General features: G+C 40.9%; 2 protein-coding genes across 3 annotated transcripts in view; one reads left to right on the top strand and one right to left on the bottom strand.

Moving 5' to 3' along the window:
• Positions 1–2,959, bottom strand: part of SKA2 (spindle and kinetochore associated complex subunit 2) — a 49,420-nt gene extending 46,461 nt beyond the window's left edge. The window contains exon 1 of the mRNA XM_020991852.2: positions 2,699–2,959. Coding sequence (XP_020847511.2) covers positions 2,699–2,959 — 261 coding nt within the window. The remainder of the gene's footprint in view (positions 1–2,698) is intronic.
• PRR11 (proline rich 11) lies at positions 2,819–23,925 on the top strand. Of its 2 annotated transcripts, XM_020991849.2 has the most exons (12): positions 2,819–2,943; positions 3,028–3,115; positions 3,304–3,362; positions 12,592–12,768; positions 13,232–13,385; positions 13,597–13,719; positions 15,390–15,656; positions 18,399–18,497; positions 18,974–19,086; positions 19,965–20,024; positions 20,119–20,215; positions 22,258–23,925. In XM_020991849.2, exons 3-12 carry the CDS (start codon positions 3,304–3,306, stop codon positions 22,318–22,320), a joined length of 1,212 nt encoding a protein of 403 aa, XP_020847508.1. In that variant the 5' UTR covers positions 2,819–2,943; positions 3,028–3,115; the 3' UTR covers positions 22,321–23,925. The 2 variants fall into 2 exon arrangements, with proteins under 2 accessions (XP_020847508.1, XP_078012226.1); XM_078156100.1 differs by lacking the exons at positions 2,819–2,943; positions 3,028–3,115; positions 12,592–12,768 and having other exon boundaries at positions 3,155–3,362.
• Positions 23,926–24,863: the final 938 nt, after the last annotated feature.

Genomic DNA, 24,863 nt, shown 5'->3' on the forward strand with positions numbered 1-24,863 from the left:
CTAAAACAATTACATAAGATGAAATTTCTAACTTTTTGACTGCAAGAAAATCATTTCACTAACCTAGAAATAAACCTAAATTAATTTTAATGGAAAAAGACAAAAAACTAGAAGGCTTACATAATGCCTCTTTCATTGGAAATCAACCCACTGCCCAATACAGAACCAAGGAAAGTCAAAGTCCTTCACAAATACACAAAGGATGGAAAAATATACCTTCCTGGAATGTAAACAATGTAAAATGCGATAACTTAGGAAGAAATATCACAATTACACTAGGATGGAACTAAAATTCAATAGGCGCCATTTTTTACAAAACACAGAATAAAAACTATTGGCTCGCTCAAAAGAGGCTAGATTTTTTTTCCCTGTGCCAAATAGCAGCTTTACCCTCTACCTGAAGTACCAACACAGGAAAACTGGAATCAGCAGGTTTCACACTTCGGTCCACATCATACATACTTTTTTTCATCTTCATTCCCAAGGCTTTCTACTACTTAATCTCTTTTCTCATCTCATGCTTGGAGCCCTTGCTCATAGACGTCTTCTATCCAAGCATCCACTCCTTTCCCTCATTCCCTTTTTCCACGTCCAACTCCTCACATTCTTCCAAACCACACCCTAAGTTTGGAATAGTCTATTCTCTCCCATCTGCCAGATTACTTTGCTTTCTATAGCTTCTCAAAATTTATTCAAAGGAATCTTCTTCTGCTCTGCCTAAGGCTTGTGTTCTAACAATCTAATCTCAATCACCGACAGAATCTTGGGACTCCTCAGTAGTCCTGCCTTTCATGTTTGGGTCTTACCTGTTTTAAAGTTGACTCAATTCACACTCCATAAAGATCTACAATGGGCAGGACTCTATTTGCCATGAGTACCTCATTATGAGCTGCGGTACTTGGCTATCAGCAGTGGTTGTTTTCTAAAAGTTTAGTAACAGTACATTCTTATTAATTGGGAACTGAATAAAGTACTCATTAGCTTGATAGAGCTTTCATGTGGAAAAGTAAAACTGCTGTTCCGTTTCTATGTGAAAAAAAATCACAAAACACACTAAACTTGGCTGCATTTTTGAGTACAGTACAAATCTGATAAAAGTGATCTAATTCTCATTATTAGTATTTTTGAAAGTTTGAGAAACGACGGAAGAACAATAACTCACTGAACGGTTTTCTAATTATTTGATACAGTAGCTATTCAAAATTAACTACCCGGTCAGTGCACATTTGAAAAACTGCAGAGATAGGGATTAAAAGTTAAAAACACTCGGCGCCACGACACCTCCCACCTTTATCAAGGCCTCACATTAAATACCTTTCTAACGCTCTAAGCGGGCTGCAAAGGGGATGGGAGACAAGGGAGGGAGGGGGGCCGGGAGCTGCTCCTCCCCGGATCCCCCCCCCGGCTCGTGCCAATCAAGGCGTCAAAACGAACCCTGGGCAGCTGCTCGGAGGGGGCAGGCGGCACATGCACCCAAACTGCCGAAGCAGCAGCACGGCGAGGCGAGGCGTGGCGGTCGGTGGGGAAGGAAGGTCGTCTCTCCCGAGAAGCTCCCGGTGGAGGGGGGAAGCAAGCGAGGGGGAGGGAGTTCAAGCCTGGGATCCCCTCCCCCAATGCATAGCGGGCCCCCCGCCCCACGGGGAAGTCAGCCTGAGAAAGAAGACGGGTATCGTGGGGGAGGGGAAGGCGAAGGGAACAAGGAAATGTGGGGAGGGGGCGGGGAGAGGGGTGGAAGGGAGGAAGAAAGAGGAAAGAAAGGGAGGGCGCCCTGAAAGAAATGGAGGAAGGGAGGGAAGGAAGGAAGAAAGAAAGGGCCCCTAGGTTGGCCCCCTCCAGCCCGCCTCAGCAACCTCCCCCTCCGCCCCAAAGTCACCCCTTTCCTCGGCGGGAGTTGCTTCCAATCCTGTTCCCTCCCTCCCACTCCGGGTGATGAATGAAATCGACCTACGGGGAACAAATGGTACGACCCGCTCCCCACCCCCCACCCAGCCGGCCGGGGGGAAGGAGAGTGCCGTCCACTTCCCGCCGTCCCGCACACGCCTCCCTCAGTCCCTCCTCCCCACGCGGGGTAGGATTCGTGAGCAGATCCATGAGCTCTCCTCCCGCCCCCCCCCGCCCCCTCCAGGGGGTGTGTGAACTAAGCGAGCCTAACAGCCACGTTGAAAATGAATTGGCCTACCGGACCCCCCTGCGGGAGAGTAAATGGTTCAACCCGAAAGACATTCCGTGCTCCCCCACTCCTTTCCGAACCCCAATTCTTCCCACCGCCCCCCCCAAAGCGTGTGAATGGACCAACCCCGCCCCTTCTCCAAGCACACGGAGACCGATCCATTCACACTTTCTAGGGGGAAACCCGGGACGCGGGCTGCACCATCTGCCCCCTCTGGGAGGGGAAGGAACGCTCGGGCCACACCATTCATGCACCCCATCTAGGGAGATGGAATTCCATGGCCCCGAATCCTCAGGATCTCCCGCCATTTCCCTCCCGCGTTCCCCGGATGTAACTCGTTCCCCGCGGCGGTTAAACGGGCCCAGGCGGTGGCGACTCCCTTCAACGACGGGGGGTGGGGGTGGGTGGGGGAGAAATCAAGTATCTGTGCAGCCCGAGTCGCCCAGAGTTCTCAGAGACTCTTATCGTGCTTTCTCCTCCTCCTGGTGAGAGGAGTGCACAAGTCCGTCTCCTTCGCTTTGCACTCACCATCACTTCCAGCTTAGTGACCGCCGCCTCCATGTTGAATAGTTGACATTCCTCAGGCGGCGGCGGCGGCGGGCAGTGGCAGTGGTTAAGCCCTCGAACCCAAGCGATGCTAGCACGGAGCGTCCCCATTGGACAGCTGTCACTCAGCGCGGCGCATCCATTGGCTTTCCCGCGTTTCCTCCGCCCGCCCATTGGAGCCTGGGTCCCTCCCTTCAGAATGAAACAGGCCCTCTTGTTGGGCAGAGGTACAAAACGCCGCATCAGGATTGGGTCCTTTCTGTGTTTTTCCTATTGGTTGCTCTTACTTTCTACTTTCAATTTTATTGCAGAATTTCAGCAGACTCAAGTTTCTGAGTGGTAGACTCGGAAGAAGCGCCAACCAATCAAACAAGAGCTTCCATAAGCCGCTTTGTGAAGGTGGGGACACCCCCCTACAACCTTATTCGTACAAAAAGCGCCACTACTTCGATTGGCCAGGGAGTCGGGATGCATCATCCAATCACAAAATATCGTCTCTTCTTTCCCCACCGGGAGGGTTAATTGAGTAGAAATGATGGCTCTGATTGGTCCGTCTATGCCAAGGGTTTAATTTTGAATTCTCCTAGATGCTGCAGCCAGAGAGGACCTTGCCCAGACTCCGTTTACCTCCCGGGCTCTTATACTAGTAAGTGAAGGAACATCTTCCCTTGTTTTTCCCGGGACCGAGGCGCTAGGTGCTGCTTTGCATCTTTCCCGTGCTTGCAAAGGGAGGCTAGTTTGGGTGGTAGGGAAGGGAGAGGAGGGATGGATTGCAGGAGACAGAATTTGCAGACATCAATAGGAGGATTTGTCTTTCTCTTCTACTGTCACTTCTCTACGCGTGCGTGCACGATACAAATTATTTGGAACTATTTAGTTTCTCTTTGCACAACCACAGCAAAATATAAGGTACCTGTGTCATACACTTTGCTGTATCCCGTGCAATTCAGGCCACAGAGGACGTATTGGGTGCCTCCGGTGTGCGTACTGGCGAGCTAAGGCAAAGACTGACACACCCGTGAGTTAGAGAACAATACAACACAATCTAAAAGATTAAATTAAATATAACTGAAAGACAAAATTAATTGTAGGTGGTGAAAGGGGATTTATCTGATAAGCACTGTATGCTTGAGAGGAATGGGTAGCAGAGCAAAAGTAGTTTTAGTAAATTTTTCCGTTTCGACCCTACCTGTGATTTCATCCGTTCAGGGTACCGAAATTCCTTCCATCAGTGCAAATCTATAACTTTTACTTTCGGAGTTATATGCGGGGCTGGGAGATTGTGACTTGTCCATAGTAGCATAACCAGTATGTGTATTCGAGGTAAGAGTCAACCTAGGTTTTCCTAATTCCAAGGGGACATTTCTATCTGACCATACTGCTTTTCAGTGATAGCAAGCAATGTATTGTATGATACACAGATTAGGCGCCGGTATCTATCTTTCTTAAAGCACTTTGCACTCTTCCTTTGCTTTTATCACATTTCATCTGTCATAGTTATCTATCCCTAATTTCCAGAGTGGCCTTCTATGGGACTATATTGTCTCTCAGTGGTATTAGCAATGTATTGTATGATACACAGATTGAGTGCCTGTATCTCGATTTCTTATAGCAATTTTAGACTCTTCCTTTGCTCTTATCACATTTCACCTGCCATAGTTATTTATACCTCTTATTTATCCTCTATTAATGTATTAGCTTTCTGAAGGCAGGTTGTTTTGTCTTGGCCTTGAAAGAAGTGCCTAATATAAAATCTTGCACATACTTCAATCCTTAAAGTGGAGGTGGGTTCTTAATCTGTTGTCATGGAGTCCTTTGAAGGAAATGCTAAATTTCAGTTAGTGGTTAATGAAAATAAAGATGTCATTTTCTTCCCCATCTAAGCTCATAGATCTGAAATCTCTCTGTGGACCCCTTTGGTCATCTTTGGACCGTTTGTTAGAATGAATACTCCCTCCACGGTCACAGATCACAATCTTTCTGACTTAGAATTGTGTAGAGTTACTTTGAATAAACACTTTCAAGATATCACAGTATCAATCAGTCAACAAGCATTTGTTAATTGCCTATTATGGGCCTGGCACGGTGCTGAGTGCTAGGGATGCAAAGCCAAAAATGAAAGTCTTTCTCCACAAGGAAATCACATCCTTTTAAAAAAGGGACGTACCCAGATTTCTAATTTAATTCTACAAACTCTGCTGCTTGCAGAACATAGGTTAGAAGCTGGGAGAGATATAAAGTTTACATAAAACCAGATGCTTTCTGGTATGGTGGAAAGAATACTATTAACCCTACTTTACCATACTTTCCTTCCTCTCCAACCTCAACCCTGTAGTTAGAAATTTCAACTCTACATTGTCTTCTGCCCTTCAATCCTTTACCCTCTTTTTAACCACAGCCTTAGATTACTCCCTCCCACCTTTTACCTTCTCTGCTCCTATTCAAAGCCATGGAATGGAGCTAGAGGAAGTCCCACAAACTTGCTGAGTATATTACAAATTTAAGTTATCCAGACTCAAGTGAGCTTTTACTGCAGCTAGGCTGTCCCTTTATCTTCTTTAATTGATTCCTTATCTCACTCCCCCAGAAGCTATTCTAAACTTCTCTTTTCAAAGCCTCCCACCTTTTCCTCTCTCTTTTATCTCAGTTAAGGACCTTGCCTCTTTACTGAAAAAATTGAGGCCTTTTGACATTAGCTCCTCTCATTCTCCTAATTTCATATTTCCTTGACATCTCTCACTTTCTCTTCCTTTAAGCCTGACAAAAAGGTAGCTCTTTTCCTTGACTAGGTCAACCCCTCTGTGTGTGCACTTGATTCCATCCTCTACCATCTTCTCCAGCAGATTACATCCTTAGCTTCTCTCAAACTGATTGCCTCACTATTGTCCTCAAATATGCCCAAGCCTTTCCCAGCCTTAAAAAACCTTTATTAGACCTTTGTTGTTATTCAGTTGTTTCAGTTAAGTTCAACTCTTTGTGACCGTGTTTGAGATTTTCTTGGCAGAAATACTAGAGTAGTCTGCCATTTCCTTCTCCAGCTCATTTAACAGATGAGGAAACTGAAGCAAAAAGGGTTAAGTGACTGGCGCAGTCACACAACTACTAAGTATCTGAGGCTGGATTTGAACTCAGGTCTTCCTGACTCCAGCTACTCTATTTACTTCAGCACCTAGCTGCCTTTATTAGACCTTATTACCATCCCCTAAAGCAATCATTCTATATCTCTCCTCTCTTTCTTGGCCAAATTTCTTTAAAAAGTTATCTACCCTCCCTGCCTCCACTGCCTGTCTTCTCACTCTTCAGCCTTTTGCAGTCTTTTGCAATCTTGGCTTTCAACTTCATCACTCAACTGAAATTGCTCTCTTCAGTTACTAGTGATATCTTAATTGTTCATTCTGATGGTCTTTCCTTAGTCTGAATGGTTCTCAATGTATCTGTTGCCCTTGACACTGCTGCCTACTGTCTCTTCCTGGGTACTCTGTCCTCTCTGGATTTTGTGACACTATTCTCTCCTGATTTGTTTCCTGCCTATCTGACCATTTCTCAGTCTCTTTTGTTGGATCATCCTTGACACCACAGCCTTAGGTGGGGAGTGACATCTGAACTGTGCTTTGAAGGAGGTTAGAGATTCTGTGAAGGAGAGGTAACAAAGGGGTACATCCCAAATGGGGAATGGAGGTGGGAGATAGAACGTCAGGTACAGGGAACAGCTAGCAGGCCAAAGCACTGGGTACTTCCAAACCACAGAATGAGCCTCGATATCGAATCATATATACCTTTTGTTAGGAAGTTGCATTGAGCATTTATAAAAATTGCCAACCTTTCCCTGCCTTCCTAGATCACAATATATATTACTTTAACTGGTATGGTTCCTGGTTTAAATAATTGCATTGTAGCATCAGAAATAATCCCAAATAAAAGACATTCGTAATTCATTGTGTAATGTTTTATGGGAGAAAAAAGTACTCTTGAGAGTCATGAACCAATGAGTTTCTGTCCCAGGTTATCGATTTGGATCCCAGCTAACCTATGAGTAGGATTCATGTCTCTCATGGGTTCATAAAATTATTTTGGAAAAGATGGCAATTATAAATGTTTAATGCTTCTGGAAAAATATACTCCTTGAGTATGAGGGCCATTCTGCAAAATTCCTAGTTACACTAAGGACATAATAGAGTAGCTGGGTTTTTGTTTGTTTTTGAGGTTCAGTCTCCTTATCTCAAAGTGCAGAGGCTGCTTTCTATTACTAATCAGCATGGAAGCTTTGACCTGTACCTTTTCCCACCTCCTGCACCACCCCTACCCCAGCAGCTGGAGGATCCCCCTATAAGTGCTGGACTTAGTGTCAGCATCAGATTGGCTTAGCCCTAGTGCAGCTCAGAACTCCTAAACTCAATCAACAAACTAGCCTCAGTCTCACTGGGAGCAGGGGTTATAGGTTTGGGCCAATTAGTAGTTGGTTTTAAAGCAAATCTTACTCTGTTGAGCATTCTCCTTGTCAACAGCGGAACTTTCATCTTTTACTTTTGAAACAACTGTGACCATTCAGTGATTGAAAGAAAAAGTTCTATATAAATCTTAGCTGATGTTACTATTTAGAGAGGGGATGTAGCACCTCTGGTATGAGGACTTGCCCAGCCCTTTTCAGGGCAGCTCACCAACCTTTAATGTTTACCTGGCACTCAACTCTCACCTGTGGCTCCAATGAGTTGTAGCCTGTGCAGTGGCCACGCCCCAGTAAACTGTCTTGGCAGAATGGCAGAAGGGCTAAACTGGGTTGAAGGTAAATAACAGGCCCCAAACCCAGCTGTGAGTTAGGGGATGTCTGCCCTAAACATGTGAAGACTTCCCCTGGCAGAATGGGTGGATAAGAACAATTTGTTCCAGTAACCATGAAGGCAGCTGAAATGGGCACTGTGGATTGCTTAGAGCTCGGTCAGACATGGAAGTAGCCAAGGTCATCCACTGAATCCCAGGTCATTTACAGTAGGGCTGACTTTTGTCCTGCCGTTGTACTTTGATGACTCTGGAAAAAAGAGTAAGGCTAATGACTTCATGAACGCTGCCTCACTTCCAGACATCACCTCTTGATGTCATTGGTCCTCTCCAAAAATGAAGGACAAACAATATTCAGAGGCAACATAGCATAATAGGGAGACAGTCTGAGAGCCTGAACTGGGATCAAGATGATGAAGTAGGGGCAGTGGATAGAGCACTGGCCCTGAAGTCAGGAGGACCTGAGTTCAAATGTGAACACAGACTGAACACTTGACATTTATTAGCTGTGTGACCCTGGGCAAGTCACTTAACCCCAATTGCCTTTAAGAAAAAAGGAAAAGATGATGAAGTATAAAGAAAGTACCAACCTGCATTGGTAGGAAAGACTCTTCAATAGGAGCTCCCTATGCCAATGAAATTACAGGTTCTATTCTTCTCTTTATTACTAATAAGTGTAATTTTTTTTTGATGGCAGTCAGGGTTAAGTGACATTCCCAGGGACACACTTAGTAAGTGTTTGAGGCTGGATTTGAACTCAGGTCCTCCTGACTCCAGGGTCATTGTGCTGTCCCCTGTGTCCCATAACATTAATGCTTTCTATCTTGATTAAGAGGTTACAATGTTTTGACTGGAACACAAGTTCTTTCTAATATAGGTTCTGCCACTATTTAGCCATGGGCTTTGGGCAAGTCACCTAACCACTCTATTAGTGTTCTTATGTATAAAATAAGGGGCTTGAATTAGATCAGGGATTCTTAACCTGGAGTCTATGAACATGTGTATGTATATATATATATATATATATATATATATATATGTGTGTGTGTGTGTGTGTGTGTGCACACACATACCAAATATATGTGTGTAAATATTTGATAACAGTATTTCAATATAATTGGTTTCCTTTATAATCCCTATGCATTTAAAAACATTCTGAGAAGGGTCCATAGGATTCACCAGCCCACCAAAAGAAAGGAGTCCATGTCACAAAAAGGTTAAGAAACTTGGGATTTGATGATCTCTTTTAGTTCTCAAATTATTTCATCCTACATCTGAAAATGCTCTCCCAATTTCCAAATGTACCCAGGGAGACCATAAGTAAGGTGGGTTTGAACCGCTTCCAAATGCTTTATTTCAGAAACATGAACAAAAGTACTTTGTTATCCACAAATTATGAATGACGTATTCAGAGAGTAACTAAGGTACATTATAGACAATAAGCACCTACTCCGAGTTATCAGGGATACAAATACAAAAGTGAAGTAGTCCCTGCCCTTAAGTAATTTATATTCTACTCTGTGAAAAAGATTTAATATTTTTATTTTTTCCCAATTACATGTAAAAACATTTTCAACATTTGTTTTCTTTTTAAATTTTTGAGCTCCAAATTCTCTCCCTCCCCTTGCCTCTCCTTGAGAAGGCAAGCAATTTGATACAGATTTACTGTATGAAAAATGAAACAGTATCTTAAGTTGCAAATCACTTGAAACATCTCCTTCATCCCCACTCCCCCTCCTCTTTCCAGGATTTCATTGGCTTAGGTACAGGGGTGGGGAAAATCCCATGAAGGAAATTCCTTCCATCAACACAGCCGGGCACCTGCTCTGCTTTTTGAGTCTTTGAGAGTTACTCGGGGGCACTGAAAGCTAAGAGTCTTGCTCCAGACCACACCATGTTGGAGGTTGGCCTTGGACCTTTGTTCTTGGAGGCCTGCTCTCCCTGCCTTATTGCCACCACTGCCTTTTGATATGTGTAAGGTAGTAAGATAGAGCTACTCCAAGACAACAATTTATATGATATGATAACAACAACGTTGTTATGGAGAATCAACTCTGAAAGCTTTATTAAGAATTCTGGTCAACACAATTACCAACTAGGATTCAGAGGACTTTTGATAAAATCGCCTCCCTACCTCCTAATAGAGAGGTGATGGGCTCAGAATGCAGATTGAGACATTTTTTTGGGATAGGGCCCAGTGAGGGAATTTGTCTTGCTTCACTACATATTTGTAACAGGGTATTTTGTTTTTTCTTGCTTTCTCAATGAGGATGGGGGAATGTGGTGGAAGGGAGAGTAGGCAGATCTTCATTAGAAAAAAAAGTATAAAAAAAATCACAAATCACAAAAATTAATAGAGCCACAAATGATAATATGAATCATAATGTGGTAAAAAGAGCCCTGGATTTAGAACTGTGGAAGAGGGCTCTGCTATTAATTTTACCTGTTGAATTTTTGGCAATTCCCTTAACGCCTCTGCTTTCATTCGTAAAATGGGGGGAGGGTCGACCTCTTCAGTACCTTCCAACTCAAAATCTATGATCCTAAGGGGGAAAAAGAGGATAATGGCCAGCTTCATTTAAATTACTTTAGGTCTCTCCATCTTAAAATCACTTCCTCCACCCCAACCAACGTTACCCCAGTGTTACCCGCCTCCCTCCCCCATGACATTTGTTCAGTGTAAGTCCTGTAGGGGTTCCAACTCAGGCCACTAAATAATTCTGCCTGGGCAAAGTGCGGTGGGTAGCTCTGACACAGTATGTTTCTATTAAGAAAACCTAACCAGCCAGAATGATATTGCCCTGTTCTTTTCCAGCTGGAATATATGTGTGTGTGTGTGTGTGTGTGTGTGTGTGTGTGTGTGTGTGTGTGTGTGTGTGCATATGTATATATATATTTTATATATGTATATGTGACATATACATATATATGTCTTAAAAGGCTTGTTTAAAAATGAACAATCAACAAACAAACAAAAACCCAACCCTGAACAAAGAGGAAATATTACTCCAGTACAAAAGAGTTTATGTGTTGGTGGGGAGAGGGAAAGTGGGAAATTGTTACATCTGTTCTTGGACTTATAACCTACCAAAGGGTATTCATAACCACCTCCAAGCTTCAAGTTTTTCTCTGTGCCTTGAAGATGAGAGTGAATTCAAACACCACTTTCCAGTACATCTTTCAAGGCTCCCAGAATAAACCAGGGTGGGTCATTTACTATTTTAAGCCTGACCCTCTGTTGCCTAGCAAAATGCCGATAAGCAGGCCTCCCTCTCTCTCCCCACCCCCACCCTATAGTAGCTGCTGATGCCCACCCCACCTAACCCCACTTCCCTGCCACATTGCTGCCTTTGGCACCTGCCCTCTCCTTGGTTCCCCAACCCCTGGCAGAGAGCTGTGTGGGCCAGAAGACAGCTGAAAGGAGAGCCAAGTGTAGAGGTGCATACCAAGTGCCTGGAGCCCCCCCCCCCCCCCCCCCCCCCGAACAAAGGCAGAATGAAAGTATGTAGTCTAACAGCAGGTTCCAGTTCTAACACAAGTGTGGAAGGAAGCAGTCCAGGGCTGTGGTCCGAGCAGGAGGGGACGGGCACAGTTATTTCTAGTTCTGCTGCTTGCTTGCTCATAAATCCAAGTGACTTCTTTCCTTAGGTTTGCCTTGTTAGAAGATAAGTAGTTAACAACAGCAAGAGCAGCACTCTAAAGTTTGCAAAGTACTTGTGACAAACCCAGCAAAACTCTTTGGGAATTTAGACCTTAACAGCTAGCATTTATGTAGGTTAGTAGAGCATTTTATATGTGTTATCTCATCTGATCTTCACGACAATGCCTGTGAGGTAGGTACTTTTATTATCCTCAGTTTATATTTGAGAAAACAAGTGACTTGTCCATGTGATGTCTGAGGTAAGATTTGAACTCAGGTCTATTGTAACTCCCAGTTCCTACTCTAGCTGTTATTCCAATTAGCGGTCCTTGAAGGGTACTTTTGCAGTAGTAAGTTTAAATATTTTTAGTAAGTTTCTGGGTTTCAAGCCAGGAGTTTTCTAAGAAGCACATTGCTTTTAAAATGATATTTTAAAATAAATTTATTCAAGACTTTGGGAAGACACTGAGTCTTAGATCTGGGATGATTCGACTCTCTGCACAGTTCCAAATTAGAATTATAACTTACAAAGTGGTGATCAATAACCATACAATTAAGACTTTCTCTGCACATGGACTATAACCCAAATGTTGTCATTTTCTTCAGTTTATGGAAAGCATAGTCTTGAATGAATGAGGATTTATTAAGTACTCAAGTGAAGCTAGGTGGCACCGTGGGTAGAGTGCTGGGCCCAGAACCAGGAAAACTCATCTCTCTGAGTTCAAATATGGCCCCACATACTTCCTAGCTGTGTGACCCTGGGCAAGTCACTTAACCCTGTTTGCCTCAGTTTCCTCATCCGTAAAATGAGCTGGAGAAAGCAATAGCAAATCACTCCAGTACCTTTGCTAAGAAAGCTCCCCAAATGGGGTCATGAAAAGTCGGACATGACTGAACAACAACAACATAAATGCATTTGGGATACAAATACAAAAACGATGACAGTCCCAGCCCTCAAGGAGCTTACATTCTAATAGAGAGAGGCCACACATATGGAGGAGTGTTGGCCTGAAGGATATTTCAGTTTGGAAGGTTATGAAGCTAATGAGTAGAGTTATAGGGGAATAGATTGACATACTCTTTCCTGAAGCAATGACAAAGTTGGTTTGATTATGGTTTCAGAGCTGGAAAGAGAGAACATGATGCACAAAACAGTGCAGCAGTTTTAAGTACAGGGACTGAAGGGAAGCGTGGTTAGAGCCAGGCCTAGATATGGCAAACAATTGAGGCAATCAGCAGTCAAGGCTGACCTAAAGTGGCCTAAAGTGGGAATTCTGGGCATAAAAGGCCTAAGTCCTTCTGGACCTAAAGGCGTAGTGGGGAGAAGTCAGAGGGGTGAAGTCCACTTGGAGAAGTAAATAAAAGCTACAAAAGCGAGATTAGAGACCAGAAGAGCCAGCACTTTCCTCTTCCTCCTCTCCTTCCCCTGCTAACCAAGAGTTGAAATCTCTGTCTACAGTTTTTCCACAGAAAAAATGACCAAGCACAAATACCGGAGAAGAAGGAAGTTGAGAGCCAGAACCGAAATGTTCATCAAAAAAAGAAAAGCTAGTCCCTTTGATCCTATTCCATCTCTTCTTCCTCCTTCTCCTCATTCCTCTCCTTCTTCACCTCCAACTCTGTCTGCACCTGAGAGGTAAGCCCTGGTGCAAGGTAGAGGAAATTATAGGTATTTGGTTAGAATTTTGTTTTACTTAGGAGAATGGCCAAAGTTCAAGGTTTTCAGTCTAACTCTGCTAGTCAATGGGGTTGGATAAACCTGCTTGGGGGGTAGGGCATGGATAGAGAGGGAGAATAAAACTGACATCTATGAGATGGGAGAAAGGATGCACTCTCAACTTAAAGACAATTTTGAGAGAGACAGGTGAGCCTTCTAAAATTAAGTACATCTCTTTTCTCCCTTGTCCTCCCCAGCATCCCACAACCCCTTTAGACAGCCTCTGTGCCTATTCCACTGCCAATGTACAGATAATGGTAGTAGAGGAAGGGCCCAGGGCTGGCACTCTGCACCCAACACTCGTGCTGTATGATGTGGCTTCCTTGGGTTAGGGGGCAGTTCTGGCAGCATAGCTTTTGGTTTCCTTTTTTTCACCCTGTAGGATGATAGATTCCTCTCCCACAAACTCATGTAGTGGCCAAATTTGTCCAACATTAGCCTGGAGCAAAACATTTTCCAGCATGAAGAATCTAATGAAATTCCTAGCAGAGAAGGTGTGGTCTTTCTATTGGTATTGCCAGAGCAATATTACACAGGTACGTATGATTTTGACTGGCTCATTCCTAGTTTTCTCTATATATGTGTATTCAGGTAAATGATCCTCTGAGATCTTAATCATGTGAGATCACAATATGAACTATGACGTTTTGAGGGCATTCAGTTGAAGGATAACATTCGGTATGTCAGGCTATTGTCTAGTTTTACTTTTGGCTGCATCATTCAGGCTTGTTTCTTTCTGAACTTCAGAATTTAGAGATGTTGAAAGACCTCCTATTTCCATCTCGTATCTACTTCCGGGAACTCAGCATGATCAGACAGCAGGTTGGCAAGCTGGAAAATGAATTCTGCAAGTTCCAGGAAGCACTGAAGGTCAGTAACAAAATATATCTAAGACAAAATTTCTGCCTGTCATTTGCAGAATTAGAGCTATTTTCCCCTGCAGATTTTAGATAATGGGAAATATCAATACATAGCTATACCTACAGAAGATACTCTATTCAGAATAAGAAATCCAGCTCAATTCCCATCTTTTTTTTTTGTAATTTATCAAGCATTTATTTTTTTCTTACCTACCCCACCCTCCACTGGAAGAAAAAAGCAAAATAAAACTAGAACCCTTGTAACTAATATGCATGGTCAAACAATACAAAGACCCATATTGGCAATGCCCCAAAATGTGTCTACTGCATATTTAGCCCATCCCTTCTCTGTCAGGTAGTGGGTTATATCCTTTATCTTCAGTCCTCTGGAATCATGTTTGGCCATGGCATTGATCGAAGTTATTAAGTCTTACAAATCAATTTCTATCCTATAATTTCCCAATCATAGCCATGCCTGTTGACAGTGTGGCCAATGACTGGGCAGTGACTCAAAGAGGCAGTTGGATAATCAGTCCATATGTAATCGATTTCCAAGCAGGTGAGACTAAGCTCCTCTGCTGAAAGGGTGGAGGTGTGACTAACCTCAGTCAATCAACAACCACAAACATTTATTAAGTGCCTACTGTGTTTGAGGAAATGTGTTTTACCATCAGTCACTGGATTGATGAAAGTTGTGAAGCCTTTTGATATTTGCTTTTACATGTAAATTGTTCTCCTGGACCTGCTCATTTTCCTTTGTACTGGTTCATACAACTTCCTCAGTTTGTTTAAATTCTTTGTGTTCAACGATCCTTACAGGATAATAATGTTCTTTTTCATTCATATTCTACAGTTTGTTCAGCCATTCCCCAATTGATGGGTGCTAACTCTCCTTACAGTTTTATTCCATAAAAAGTGTTGCCATGGATATTTTCTGTGTATTGGGGCTGCGTATCTTCACATACTCCCCAAAATGCTCTTTTGTGACTTTTTTCCTTTCAAGCCTGCCCTTGATTTTCATTTTAACTTAATTTCATGCATAAATAAATTGCAAGAGAAGGAGGGAGTTCTAGAGGGTGTTATGGTCTATCTCTAGGGAAGCCAACGGGCCTCAAGCCTCAGTCAGAGACAGTCCTGGTCTTAGTGTCAGTCTGACAAATAAGTAATTTGTACTCATTGACCTGAGGGAAGCCTCTGCTGTCCTACCACAGTTCCCAGAATTTTTAACTGGAACTGAAAATAGCACATCTCTGAAATGAGAGGGTGGGACCAGATGATGTCTAGGCTTCCCTTTCTGCTTTAATGTCTTCTGGTTCTCTAACAAGAGGCCACATGACATCTCTTTGAAATCATTCCCTGGCTCTTTGTCCTACCCATCCTGATTAAAATATTATTAGATATGGTTGAATTATTAGCTTCACTTGGGCATTTAACCATCTCAGCACTAAATCCATAATTAATAGGATAGGCCGTGTCTGCTAATAGCCATTCTTGAAACTTTAATCAAAACCTCAAATTAGGTCAATTTGCCATTCACTCGCTAAATCAAATGAGATAATATTTATAAAGCACTTTAAACAGTACCTGGCACATCATAAGTGCTATGTTAATTCTAGCTATTATATTATTGCTATTGTTATTATTATTACATTTAATCTCTTTTTCTTTCTGATCTCTCAGACCTCTGCCTCAGAGCGTTCTTCTTGCCAGGATTGCCATAAAACATGTCACTTGAGGACTCCACTTCCAGAGAACTTTGCTGAAGCTCAAACCACTATTAGAGAATTAGCATCCACACTCCCACCTGTGACACTGAAGCCTGTGGTTATCCTTCCTCCTCCTCCTCCGCCTCCTCCACCCCCTCTACCCCCTCCACCACCTCGGCGTCTTCCGCTCCACTCAGCACCTTTGTTGCTCCAAAAAGCCGATAGTACCAAAACACTTCAGGTAGGAGGCGATGACGGTGATTTCTGTGGTTACTGGTGTGATTCATGCTAACTTTTTTGGGTGGGTCACAAAGGAGAGAACCGTTTTTGGGGAGCTTATTCTTGGTTCAAGATTCTCTAGCTTTTTGGATTCAGGAACTTGATTTTTTCAGCATCCATTTAGAGGTGATCACACACCCTGAAGGTTTGATCCACGTGTTTCTTGCCCTTATAAACCAAAATGCCAGTTTATTTGTCTACCTGGAGAAACAGAAGTGCAGAGTTGAGTGGAATAATTCTGTTGATTGGTCCCTACATTCTCTCCCCAGGAGAAAAGCCCACTTAAGAACCAAATTAATATTGGACCTTTGCCAGGTAATGACAGAATGGGAATAAAGAGAACTAGATATTAAGGAATGAATGTTGTCAAGCTCTGGCAATCTGATGTACCCTCCCTCACCATAGGGATGGAGCTGTTGAGCCAAACAGACTGTTTGGAGGTAGTGTGGCATAGTATAATGATTACTATATTGGAAATTGGACTTTCATGACTAGAAATGAGTTGTAGGCCTAGTTCTGTCACTTGTGACCTAAAACTAATAACTTAACCTTTCTCTGCCTCAGTTTCCTCATTTATTGAACAACATCTGCTTTATTTACCTTTCAGGGTTCTATTGATCAAATGAGATAATGTATGTGAGAAGTCTTTATAAATTTGTTAATGTTTTATTGATACTTTAAAAAAATATTGGTATTCTCCAGTATATTCTTTCCTCCCAATGAAACTCTCCGTCATGACAAGGAAAAACAGTTATAAGACACATTCACTTTGTTCTTTACTTTTTATGGCAGTGTCTACAACGTTCGACATCTGTAGTTCTACCTCTCTACAGAGAGGAAGGAATTATATGAAAATCTTTTTTAAGAAGCTATAGAAATTAAGGTATCATCTGCTAGAATGTAAGTCCCTTAAGGTTAGGGGTTGTATCCTACTAATTTTTGTATTCCCACAAAGCCTAGCACAATGCTTGTACAGTGGAAAGAACACTGAATCAGCAGTCACCTCTGATGATTACTAAGAGATATAATAACCCTGAGAAAGTTGCTTAACTTCTCTGGCCTCAGTTTACTTATTTGTAAAATGAGGAGATTGGACTAGATGGTCTCTAAGGTCCCTTGCAACTCTAAGTCTATGATGCTTTGATTGGAAATGCCCTTTTAAAGTTTTACCCAGTGGTGATCCCAATGGACACAAGCTAGTTCTGTCACTTCTGTAATGTAGCTAGCACATTATGGGTTAAATGACTTTGAATTAATAGCCTTGAAACCAAGCCATCATTTGTGATTTTTATTCCTTAGGAAAATTCATTCTGAGTTTGAAACCCTTCTGAAACACAACATAACCTATTTGGGGCTTCCCAGCTTCTTGTATAAGAAAACAGTTGGGGGAGATCCCTCCAAGTGTACAAAGACAGAAACTGTTTTTCTTCTGGTTTTTGTTCCAGGATACTTCTTCTTTCCACTCTTTATTTTCTAATTATGTGTCTGTATTATGGGAATAAAATAGAATTTACTTGATTTTTTCCCCTCTTTCCCCCCTCTCCCCTTCTCTTTCTGTCTATCTCTGTCTCTATCTCTCCCTTCCTTCCCCCTTCTCCATCTCTGTTTCTGTCTCTCCTCTCCTTTCTTTTTCTCTCTCCATCTCTCTCTTTGCTTCTTTGTCTTCCTTCTCCCTCTCTCTCTGTCTCCTTCTCACTCTCCCTCCCTCTCTATCTCTCCCTTTCCCACCCCCTTCTCTCCCTCTCTTTTCTCCTCTCTGTATCTCTCTCCCTCTCTTTCTCCCTCTCCCCTCCTCCTTCTCTGTCTCTCTGTATCTTTCTCCCTTTCCCCTCTTTCTCCTTTCCCCCTTTTCTCTGTCTCTCTCTGTCCCTTTCTCTCTCTCTGACTGATTCACTCTCTCCTTATCCCATATCTTTCTGTCTCTATCCCTTTCACCTTCTCCTCCCTCTCTCTCTCTCCTCTCTCTGTCTCTGTTTCTTTTCCCTTTCTGTCTCTCCCTCCCTCTCTCCTTCTCTGTTTCTCCTTTTCCTTCCCTTTTCTCTCCCCTACCTCTGTATCTTTCTCCCCACCTCTCTCTCCCCCTTTCCCTTTCTTTTTCTCTTTATCTCTCCCTCCTCCTCTTTCTCTGTCTTTCCACCTCTCCCCATCTCCCCCTGTCTCTCTCTCTCTTTCTTTCCCTCCCTCTCTCTTTTTGTGTCTTTGTGTCTCTCACTTTCTAACCCGTGCTCAATGATTCCTATTCAATCTGCTGCTTCCTAATTGCAAATGTTCTTGGTTTACTGTGACCTCAGATGCTTCTCTGGGTCAAATGCCTGTCATTGTTGTGACACAGTGCCCTATAGAGACAATGCAGGCAGTTTCCTAGATAATTGAGGCAAAATCCCAGATTTGATTGGAATGATCAGAGTTATGGCTCTAGCATCCAGCTACTTTTGTTCTCGTGACTTCTGAGGAAATGTTGTCCTGTGCGTTCCGGCTACCATTGGAGCCTTGGAATCAGATTGGTACCTTTTCAAATGCCTTACTATCATTCACTTTGGCACCAAGTCAAGTGAACATCTCATTCTTGGTCAAGCAGCTACTTTTGAAAAAATTCTCAGAATTAACATGAGCTCCTGTTTCTGTCTTGCTACAGTCCTAAAAAACCAGCTGCATATGACTTCTACTTATTTTTGGCAAATCAGCCCTTTCCTTGTGTTTTTAGACTGCACCATTAAAACAAGATGTACCCATGCATATAACTGTTAAAGATCTGCTCACTGTGAAGTTAAAGAAGACGCAGAGTTCTACCCATAGGAGTAAGGTAAAGTAGCAGCAACCACATCTACCACCCCCTCTTTCCCAACACACACACACACACACAAACACACACACACACACACACACACACACACACACACACACACACACACAGAGCTTCTTTTCTCAATCCAGCTGTTGCTGGATTAAAAATTAACCAAGCTTTCCTTATCCATTGAAGGCATCAAGGGAAAAGTATTTTGTGTTTAATCTCGGTAGTCTGAATCTCTTCATAGAGACTATTTAGTTGCTATACTAACTTAAAATACAATTTTATCTATCAAGCATTAGGTCAATTGTGCTGAAATGACCAAAGATGCACTGCTTTACATTCAGGCATGGGGTAAAAATTGATTAGTGAGGTAATTGATGCACCTCATACAGAATAGACCTACAATGAAAATTTTGTTTTGATATATTTAAAATTAACAAGATTATGTTTCAACGTGTTGATGGTAATTTTTCCTTTTGCATTTGAAGAATCTGTCATCACCGAAGGAACGAAAGCCACTGGTTACAGTCTCTGATCTTCAGAGTATCTCCCTGAAACCTCAGTCCAAATTTCCATCAACTCACATCACAAATGTTATATTGTAAGGACCTGGGCAATTTTATATTGTTATTTTTTTTCTTCTAATCAATGGCTTCTTTGGTATATAAGCCCAGTAATGAAATCTCTGGTTTAAAGGATATGGACATTTTAATCACTTTATTTGCTTATCCAAATTGCTTTCCAAAATGGTTGTACCACTTCACAGCTCCACCACAATGTATTAGTATGCCTATCTTTCCACAGCCCCTCCAACATTGACTGTTGCCTTATTTTTTGCCAATTTGCAGAGTTGTTTTGATTTGCATTTCTTTTGTTATTAGTGATTTGGAATATTTGCTTCATGTAGTTGTGAATACTTTGCAGTTCTTCTTTTGAGAACTCTTTATTTATATCCTTTAACCATTTATCTATTGGAAATGGCTATGAGTCTCATTTGTGTTTATTAGTTGTTTACATATCTTGGATGCCAAACCCTTATCAGAGAAATTTAATACAAAGATTTTTCCCAGTTGACCACTTCCCTTCTTATCCTGTATGCACTAATATTGTCTGTGCAGAAGCTTTTCAATTTCAAGGCATCAAAGTTATCTGTCTTATTTCTTGTAATTGCCTCTATCTCTTGTTTGGTTAAGAATATATCCTTACCCATAGTTGTGAGAGGTATATGATCTGTTTCTCTTCTAATTTTTTTAGAGTGTGATCTTTTATATTAAGGTTATGTATCATTTAGAATGTATTGTGGTGGTGTTGTGTAAGGTGTTGGTCTAAGCCTAACTGCTTTCCAGTTTCCCCAGCAAATTGTTACTTTTTAATAGCAAAAAGCACCACATTTTTGAAAAAGTTGTTCTACAAAGAGCAGAAGAAAAAATTATTTTGGACACAATTTATTAGACCCTAACCAAGACTTTATCTTACCAGCACTCCCAGAAAAGGCCAAGTGGATCTGAGGAAACTTCTTAGGAAAGTCAACATAGATAGGTAACACGCTTCATTATTTCTTTATGCATTTTAAATACATATGAAAAGCGGGTTAAAAATAGCCTTTAATGTTTTCAATACTTTTCCTTTGCAGGAGCCCAGGAGGAACCCCTCTCATCAATAAAGAAAATATGGAAACTGGAACAGGGTTGACCCCAATAATGACCAAGGCCTTGCGTCAAAAGTTTCAGGCAAGCTTTTGGAAATGTTCATTCTTACCCCTTTTCTATTAAACTCATTTACTTAGATTTATAATCCATTGAGCATATTCCAAGCATTGTCTTTGCCAACCTCTAGGCCACTATGTAGGATTTTCATGTCTTCAGATAGTCAGTAAGAAGGAGGTATACAATAAATACTCAGTAAATACTTGTTGAATAAAATAACCTCCCCCCCCCAAAGAAAAAGAAAGAAAGAAATTCAGGAGAATAGCAATAAAACAATTTAAACATTCATTTCAGCAAATGCTCATGATGTGCCTACTGTGAGTGCTGGACTTTGAGTCAAAAAGGTCTAATTTCAGTTCTTGCCTCTGACACTTAATAGCTGTTAGTTATGTGCATCTATTAGGAAGTAAGGTCCTTGAAGGCAAAGACTGTTTCTTCCCCTTTTTAAAATCTCTCCAGCATTCAGCAATATGCTTCACACACGGTAAGCACTTAATAAATGCTTGTGAATTGACTGGTATTAGGTGTAAGACATTGTACTAGGTTTTAAGGATACAGAGAGCATAATGACATACATGGGCCTTGCTCTTAAAGACCTTATAGTATGAAGGGTGGTGATGATTGTCTATTTGTGTTTGACTATTTGTGACCCCATCGGGGTTTTCTTGGTAAAGATACTGAATTGGTTTGACATTGCCTTCTCCAAATCATTTTACAGATGAGAAACAGGCAAACAGGGTTAGTGATTTACCCAGGGTCACACAGCTAGTAAGTGTTTGGAGCCAAATTTGAACTCAGGAAGATGAGTTTTCTTGACTGTAGGCCCCACAGTCTATGCACTGCACCACCTAGTGGCTTCCAAGGTAGGAGGGAGGGAGGACAAATGACTTCAACCAGCATTTATTAAATGCCTATTATCTACCTAGGCATGGTCGATACAAAGACAAAAAAACAGATATCTGCCTTTGAGGAACTTACATGTACATAGAAAATAAAATACAAAATATGTACAAAATAATTTCAATAGGAATTTCATTAGCAGTTTTGATACAATGCAGACTGAAAAGTATGAAGGATGCTGAGAGAAGAATACTGTAAGAAATCTGATGGCAAAGAGATCATTTTCACCTAAGAAGGCTTAGGGAAAATTAGAGAATGGAACAAAGCATTCAAGTAAGATACAAATGATGCATGAATGTTTGTGCAAATACAGAGTGTCCCAAACTTTAGTAGCTTAAAACTTAAAATTGCACTGAGGCTTTTAGGACATTTTTGTATCTGTGACAGTCTTTATCCAAACAAAACAAATTGGTTTTAGAGAAAAAAGTAGTGGAGATGAGTCCAGAGATATCCCAGAGATAAAACATCTTCCCTATTGTCTCTTAAAACAATCCTCGTTCTCTAGAAATTATTCATGAATATGGTCTTAGAAGTAAATCATAGTAGCTTTTTTCCCCAAAGGATTATTTTCATTTTATTAAATATATATGATAGAGAGCCTATCTCTTTTACCTAAGATTGCTAAAAATCACTTGTTCCAATCATAAGAGTTTAATCAGCTGCATAGTAAGCAAACACTGATAAAAGAAGACTTTTTGAAGCGATGATCTGATTATATGATGACTTTTTCAGATGGGATTAGTTAAATAGGATTTTAAAAGTTTATTTTTTTAAACATGTAGTCATTAGGAATGCAATAACAGATTGCGATGCAGCATGGTGCAGTAGAAAGGTTTTGGAGGCAGGACCTGGCCTGGAATCCTAGTTCTACTGGCTGTTTGATCTTGGGCAAGTTATTTCCCCTATCTGGCTCTCAGTTACTTGATCTGTAAAATGGTGAGGGGTAGACTTAATCTCTTAGACTCTGTCTAGCTCTAAATCCGATGACTTTTTGAGTTCTCAAAAATCCCCTTGTTGATCTTAAAACCTGCTGAACATGAGTGAATTCTGCTAATGCCAGCTAGATATGTTTTTGGACACTCTCTCTTCCTCCTTTAGCCCATTGTACTGTTTTATCTAGCAGCATAAATCAAATTCTAATTGGTACTTTGTTTTAATTTCCACAGCTGGCTCACCCAAAGAGCCCATCCCAAGCTCCATTACTTTCTGCAAATGGCTTTGAGGAATAAAATTGATGTCAATGATGGATCATGTTTGAAGATAAAATATTAAATAGATATACTCAAATGTCATTTTTAAGGATTCCCAAACCCCGTAATTCATCCATTGTGTGTCTACACAGCAAAAAGTATAGATCTAAATATTGTTTACTTGTTTCAATTAGTAAACATGTCCAAATAGGATATTAGTTTTTATGCCTTTGGTTGCCTAGATGATCACACTTAATTAAATATCTGTCATATCTTTTCTCTAATTTGTCATGATATTTTGAATGACTGACTTAGATCTCATTCATTTTAAGAATAATCGTTTGTAATTGCTACATTTGCCACCCAACAAATAAATAGATAATATGGGTTACCAGCCATACCTATCTTTATCTAAACAAGTAAGAGATAGGAACCTGATCCACCTCTTCCACTATCTTATGTAGTTATTTCTAGCTCACCATAATGCCCTAGCAGCCCCTTACTTTTCATATATGCTATTCAAGAAGCCAAAGGGAAGTTTCATGGACAGCCCCAATAAGTACTATGCTTCTTCTACTCTGCCTCCTCCCAGTGGCTGCATGAGCTTTAAAGTTGGCTCAGGGCACACGGCCCACTCTCTTGTACGTATAGCTATAGAGCAGAGGGAGCTGTTATTAAGTGCAAAACCAGCTGTGGGGCTGTTCAAGAAACTCATCTGCTACTCTAAGAATGAGGACAGTAGTCAGTGAAGGAGTCAGTGAGGATAGCAGGGGTAAGAAGCACAGGATCACAAAACCTCAGTAAGCTTACTATCTTTCTGGGAAAAACTGTAATATGAGACAAATACAGGATCCTTGGAAAGTTCCTAAGCCAAAAATCTAGTTTAGGAAGTTTCCTAAAATATCTAGTAATGTTCAAACCTTAGTCTAAGTTCAATGGCCCTAGGAAATCCCCATTTGAGTTCTGAGGCTGTCTGTTCAACCTAGGTCCTTTATTAGACAATCATATTTTTGAGATACACATGCAGGTGTCTTTAACCCCCTCAATGGTAAATACAGAAATAATAGTAAGACACACATGCCAAAAATGAAACGTACTATTAAAAAAACCCAAACAACCTGTTGGCTGTTCTTGTAAAAGTCAAGGACTAAGGAAATGCTCATGGAGGAAACAGTTCATTTCTTATTGAAGAATGGTGTTTTGCAAGCCATAAATGAAGTTTACAATAGCTCTACTCTATACTGTGTTCACTTTACAAATAACTTGATAATTCACAAAGGATGAATACTGTTGTACCTCTTTGGTTACCAAAAAATTGAAAAGGTTCTATAATAGGTATTCAGAGGGAAGGTTCTATAGGCATCTGATAACTATATAGGTATATGCAAATTATATATTTGTAAAGCTGCTACTGCCATCATGCCAGTATTAAGAAATATAACACGCTGTCCAGGTTTACTTTTAGCTTTTACTAAGCTCTTATCACAGCTTGCTTTGTATTTTTCATAATTCTGTAAACCTAGGGCTCCTTAAAACCACTGTGTACTGTATGTTTGTTATTAAGATTGAGTGCTAACAAAATCAGGCCTATAATTCTGGGGCCACTTAGCTATTTTTTAACAATAAAATTTTTATGATAAATGATGGACCTCTGGCTTTTCCCCTTATTTGGCTTATATTGTACTCTGAGGATCCATGCTGTAATTATAAGGAGTTAGTACACATTCTTTCAGGGCTTTAAACAAAACCCAAAGGATTGTAGAGGTATTTGAAATTAAAAACATTAGTACTATATATCATTGGGAAGTTTTCTACATTGGTTAGGTACTAATTGATATAGGACTGGCTATTATTAATAATAATTGATATAGAATTGCTTTTAATTTTCGAGGATCAAATTCAGCCTCCTGAATCCTACTTGGGTACATTAAGGTGACTGGAAGTGTAACTACTAAAATTAAGTCAGTCATAATATTTGCTACTTCATTTTGGAAACTAGTAAAATACTTATGTTGGTCTTTGCATAATGTGTTGTATTTAAAGTTAAGCACTTATATCTAATTCAATTCGTTGTCTACCATGTGAGGAATGTTGAGCAGTATTGCAACAGCCTAAATATGTATTTAAAAATTTTTTAAAAATTTATTTCATTAAATACTTCCCAATTACATGTAAAAGATATTTTAACATTCTTTTTTTTTAAATTTTGAGTTCCAAATTCTCTTCATCCTGCCCCTTCCGATACATTGAGAAGGCAAGCAATATGTCAATTATATATGTGAAATCATACAAAACATATTTCCATATTAGTTATGTTATAAACGGAAAGACACACAAACACACATACACATAAAATAAATAAATTATGCTTCAATCTGTACTCAGAATTCATCAGTTCTCTCTCTGAAAGTCAATAATATTTTTCATCATGGATCCTCTGGAATTGTCTTGAATCATTGTCTTGATCAGAGTGGCTAAGTCTTTCAAAGTTGATCATCCTTACAATATTGCTGTTACTATGTACAATGTTCTCCTGGTTCTGCTCACTTTACTCTGCTTCAGTTCATTTAAGTCTTCCCAGG

Source organism: Phascolarctos cinereus, unplaced genomic scaffold (assembly GCF_003287225.1).
Source record: "Phascolarctos cinereus isolate Bilbo 61053 unplaced genomic scaffold, phaCin_HiC Scaffold_5;HRSCAF=322, whole genome shotgun sequence".
NCBI classification, from domain to species: domain Eukaryota; kingdom Metazoa; phylum Chordata; class Mammalia; order Diprotodontia; family Phascolarctidae; genus Phascolarctos; species Phascolarctos cinereus.

What these genes read in the sequence shown, in the direction of transcription:
- PRR11 (XM_020991849.2), top strand. Translation starts at nt 3,304, where the DNA reads ATGCTGCAGCCAGAGAGGACCTTGCCCAGACTCCGTTTACCTCCCGGG. An exon ending in GCCAGAGCAATATTACACAG is followed by an intron (nt 13,386 to 13,596) that starts GTACGTATGATT and finishes TCTGAACTTCAG; the next exon opens with AATTTAGAGATGTTGAAAGA. An exon ending in AGGAAAGTCAACATAGATAG is followed by an intron (nt 20,025 to 20,118) that starts GTAACACGCTTC and finishes TTTCCTTTGCAG; the next exon opens with GAGCCCAGGAGGAACCCCTC.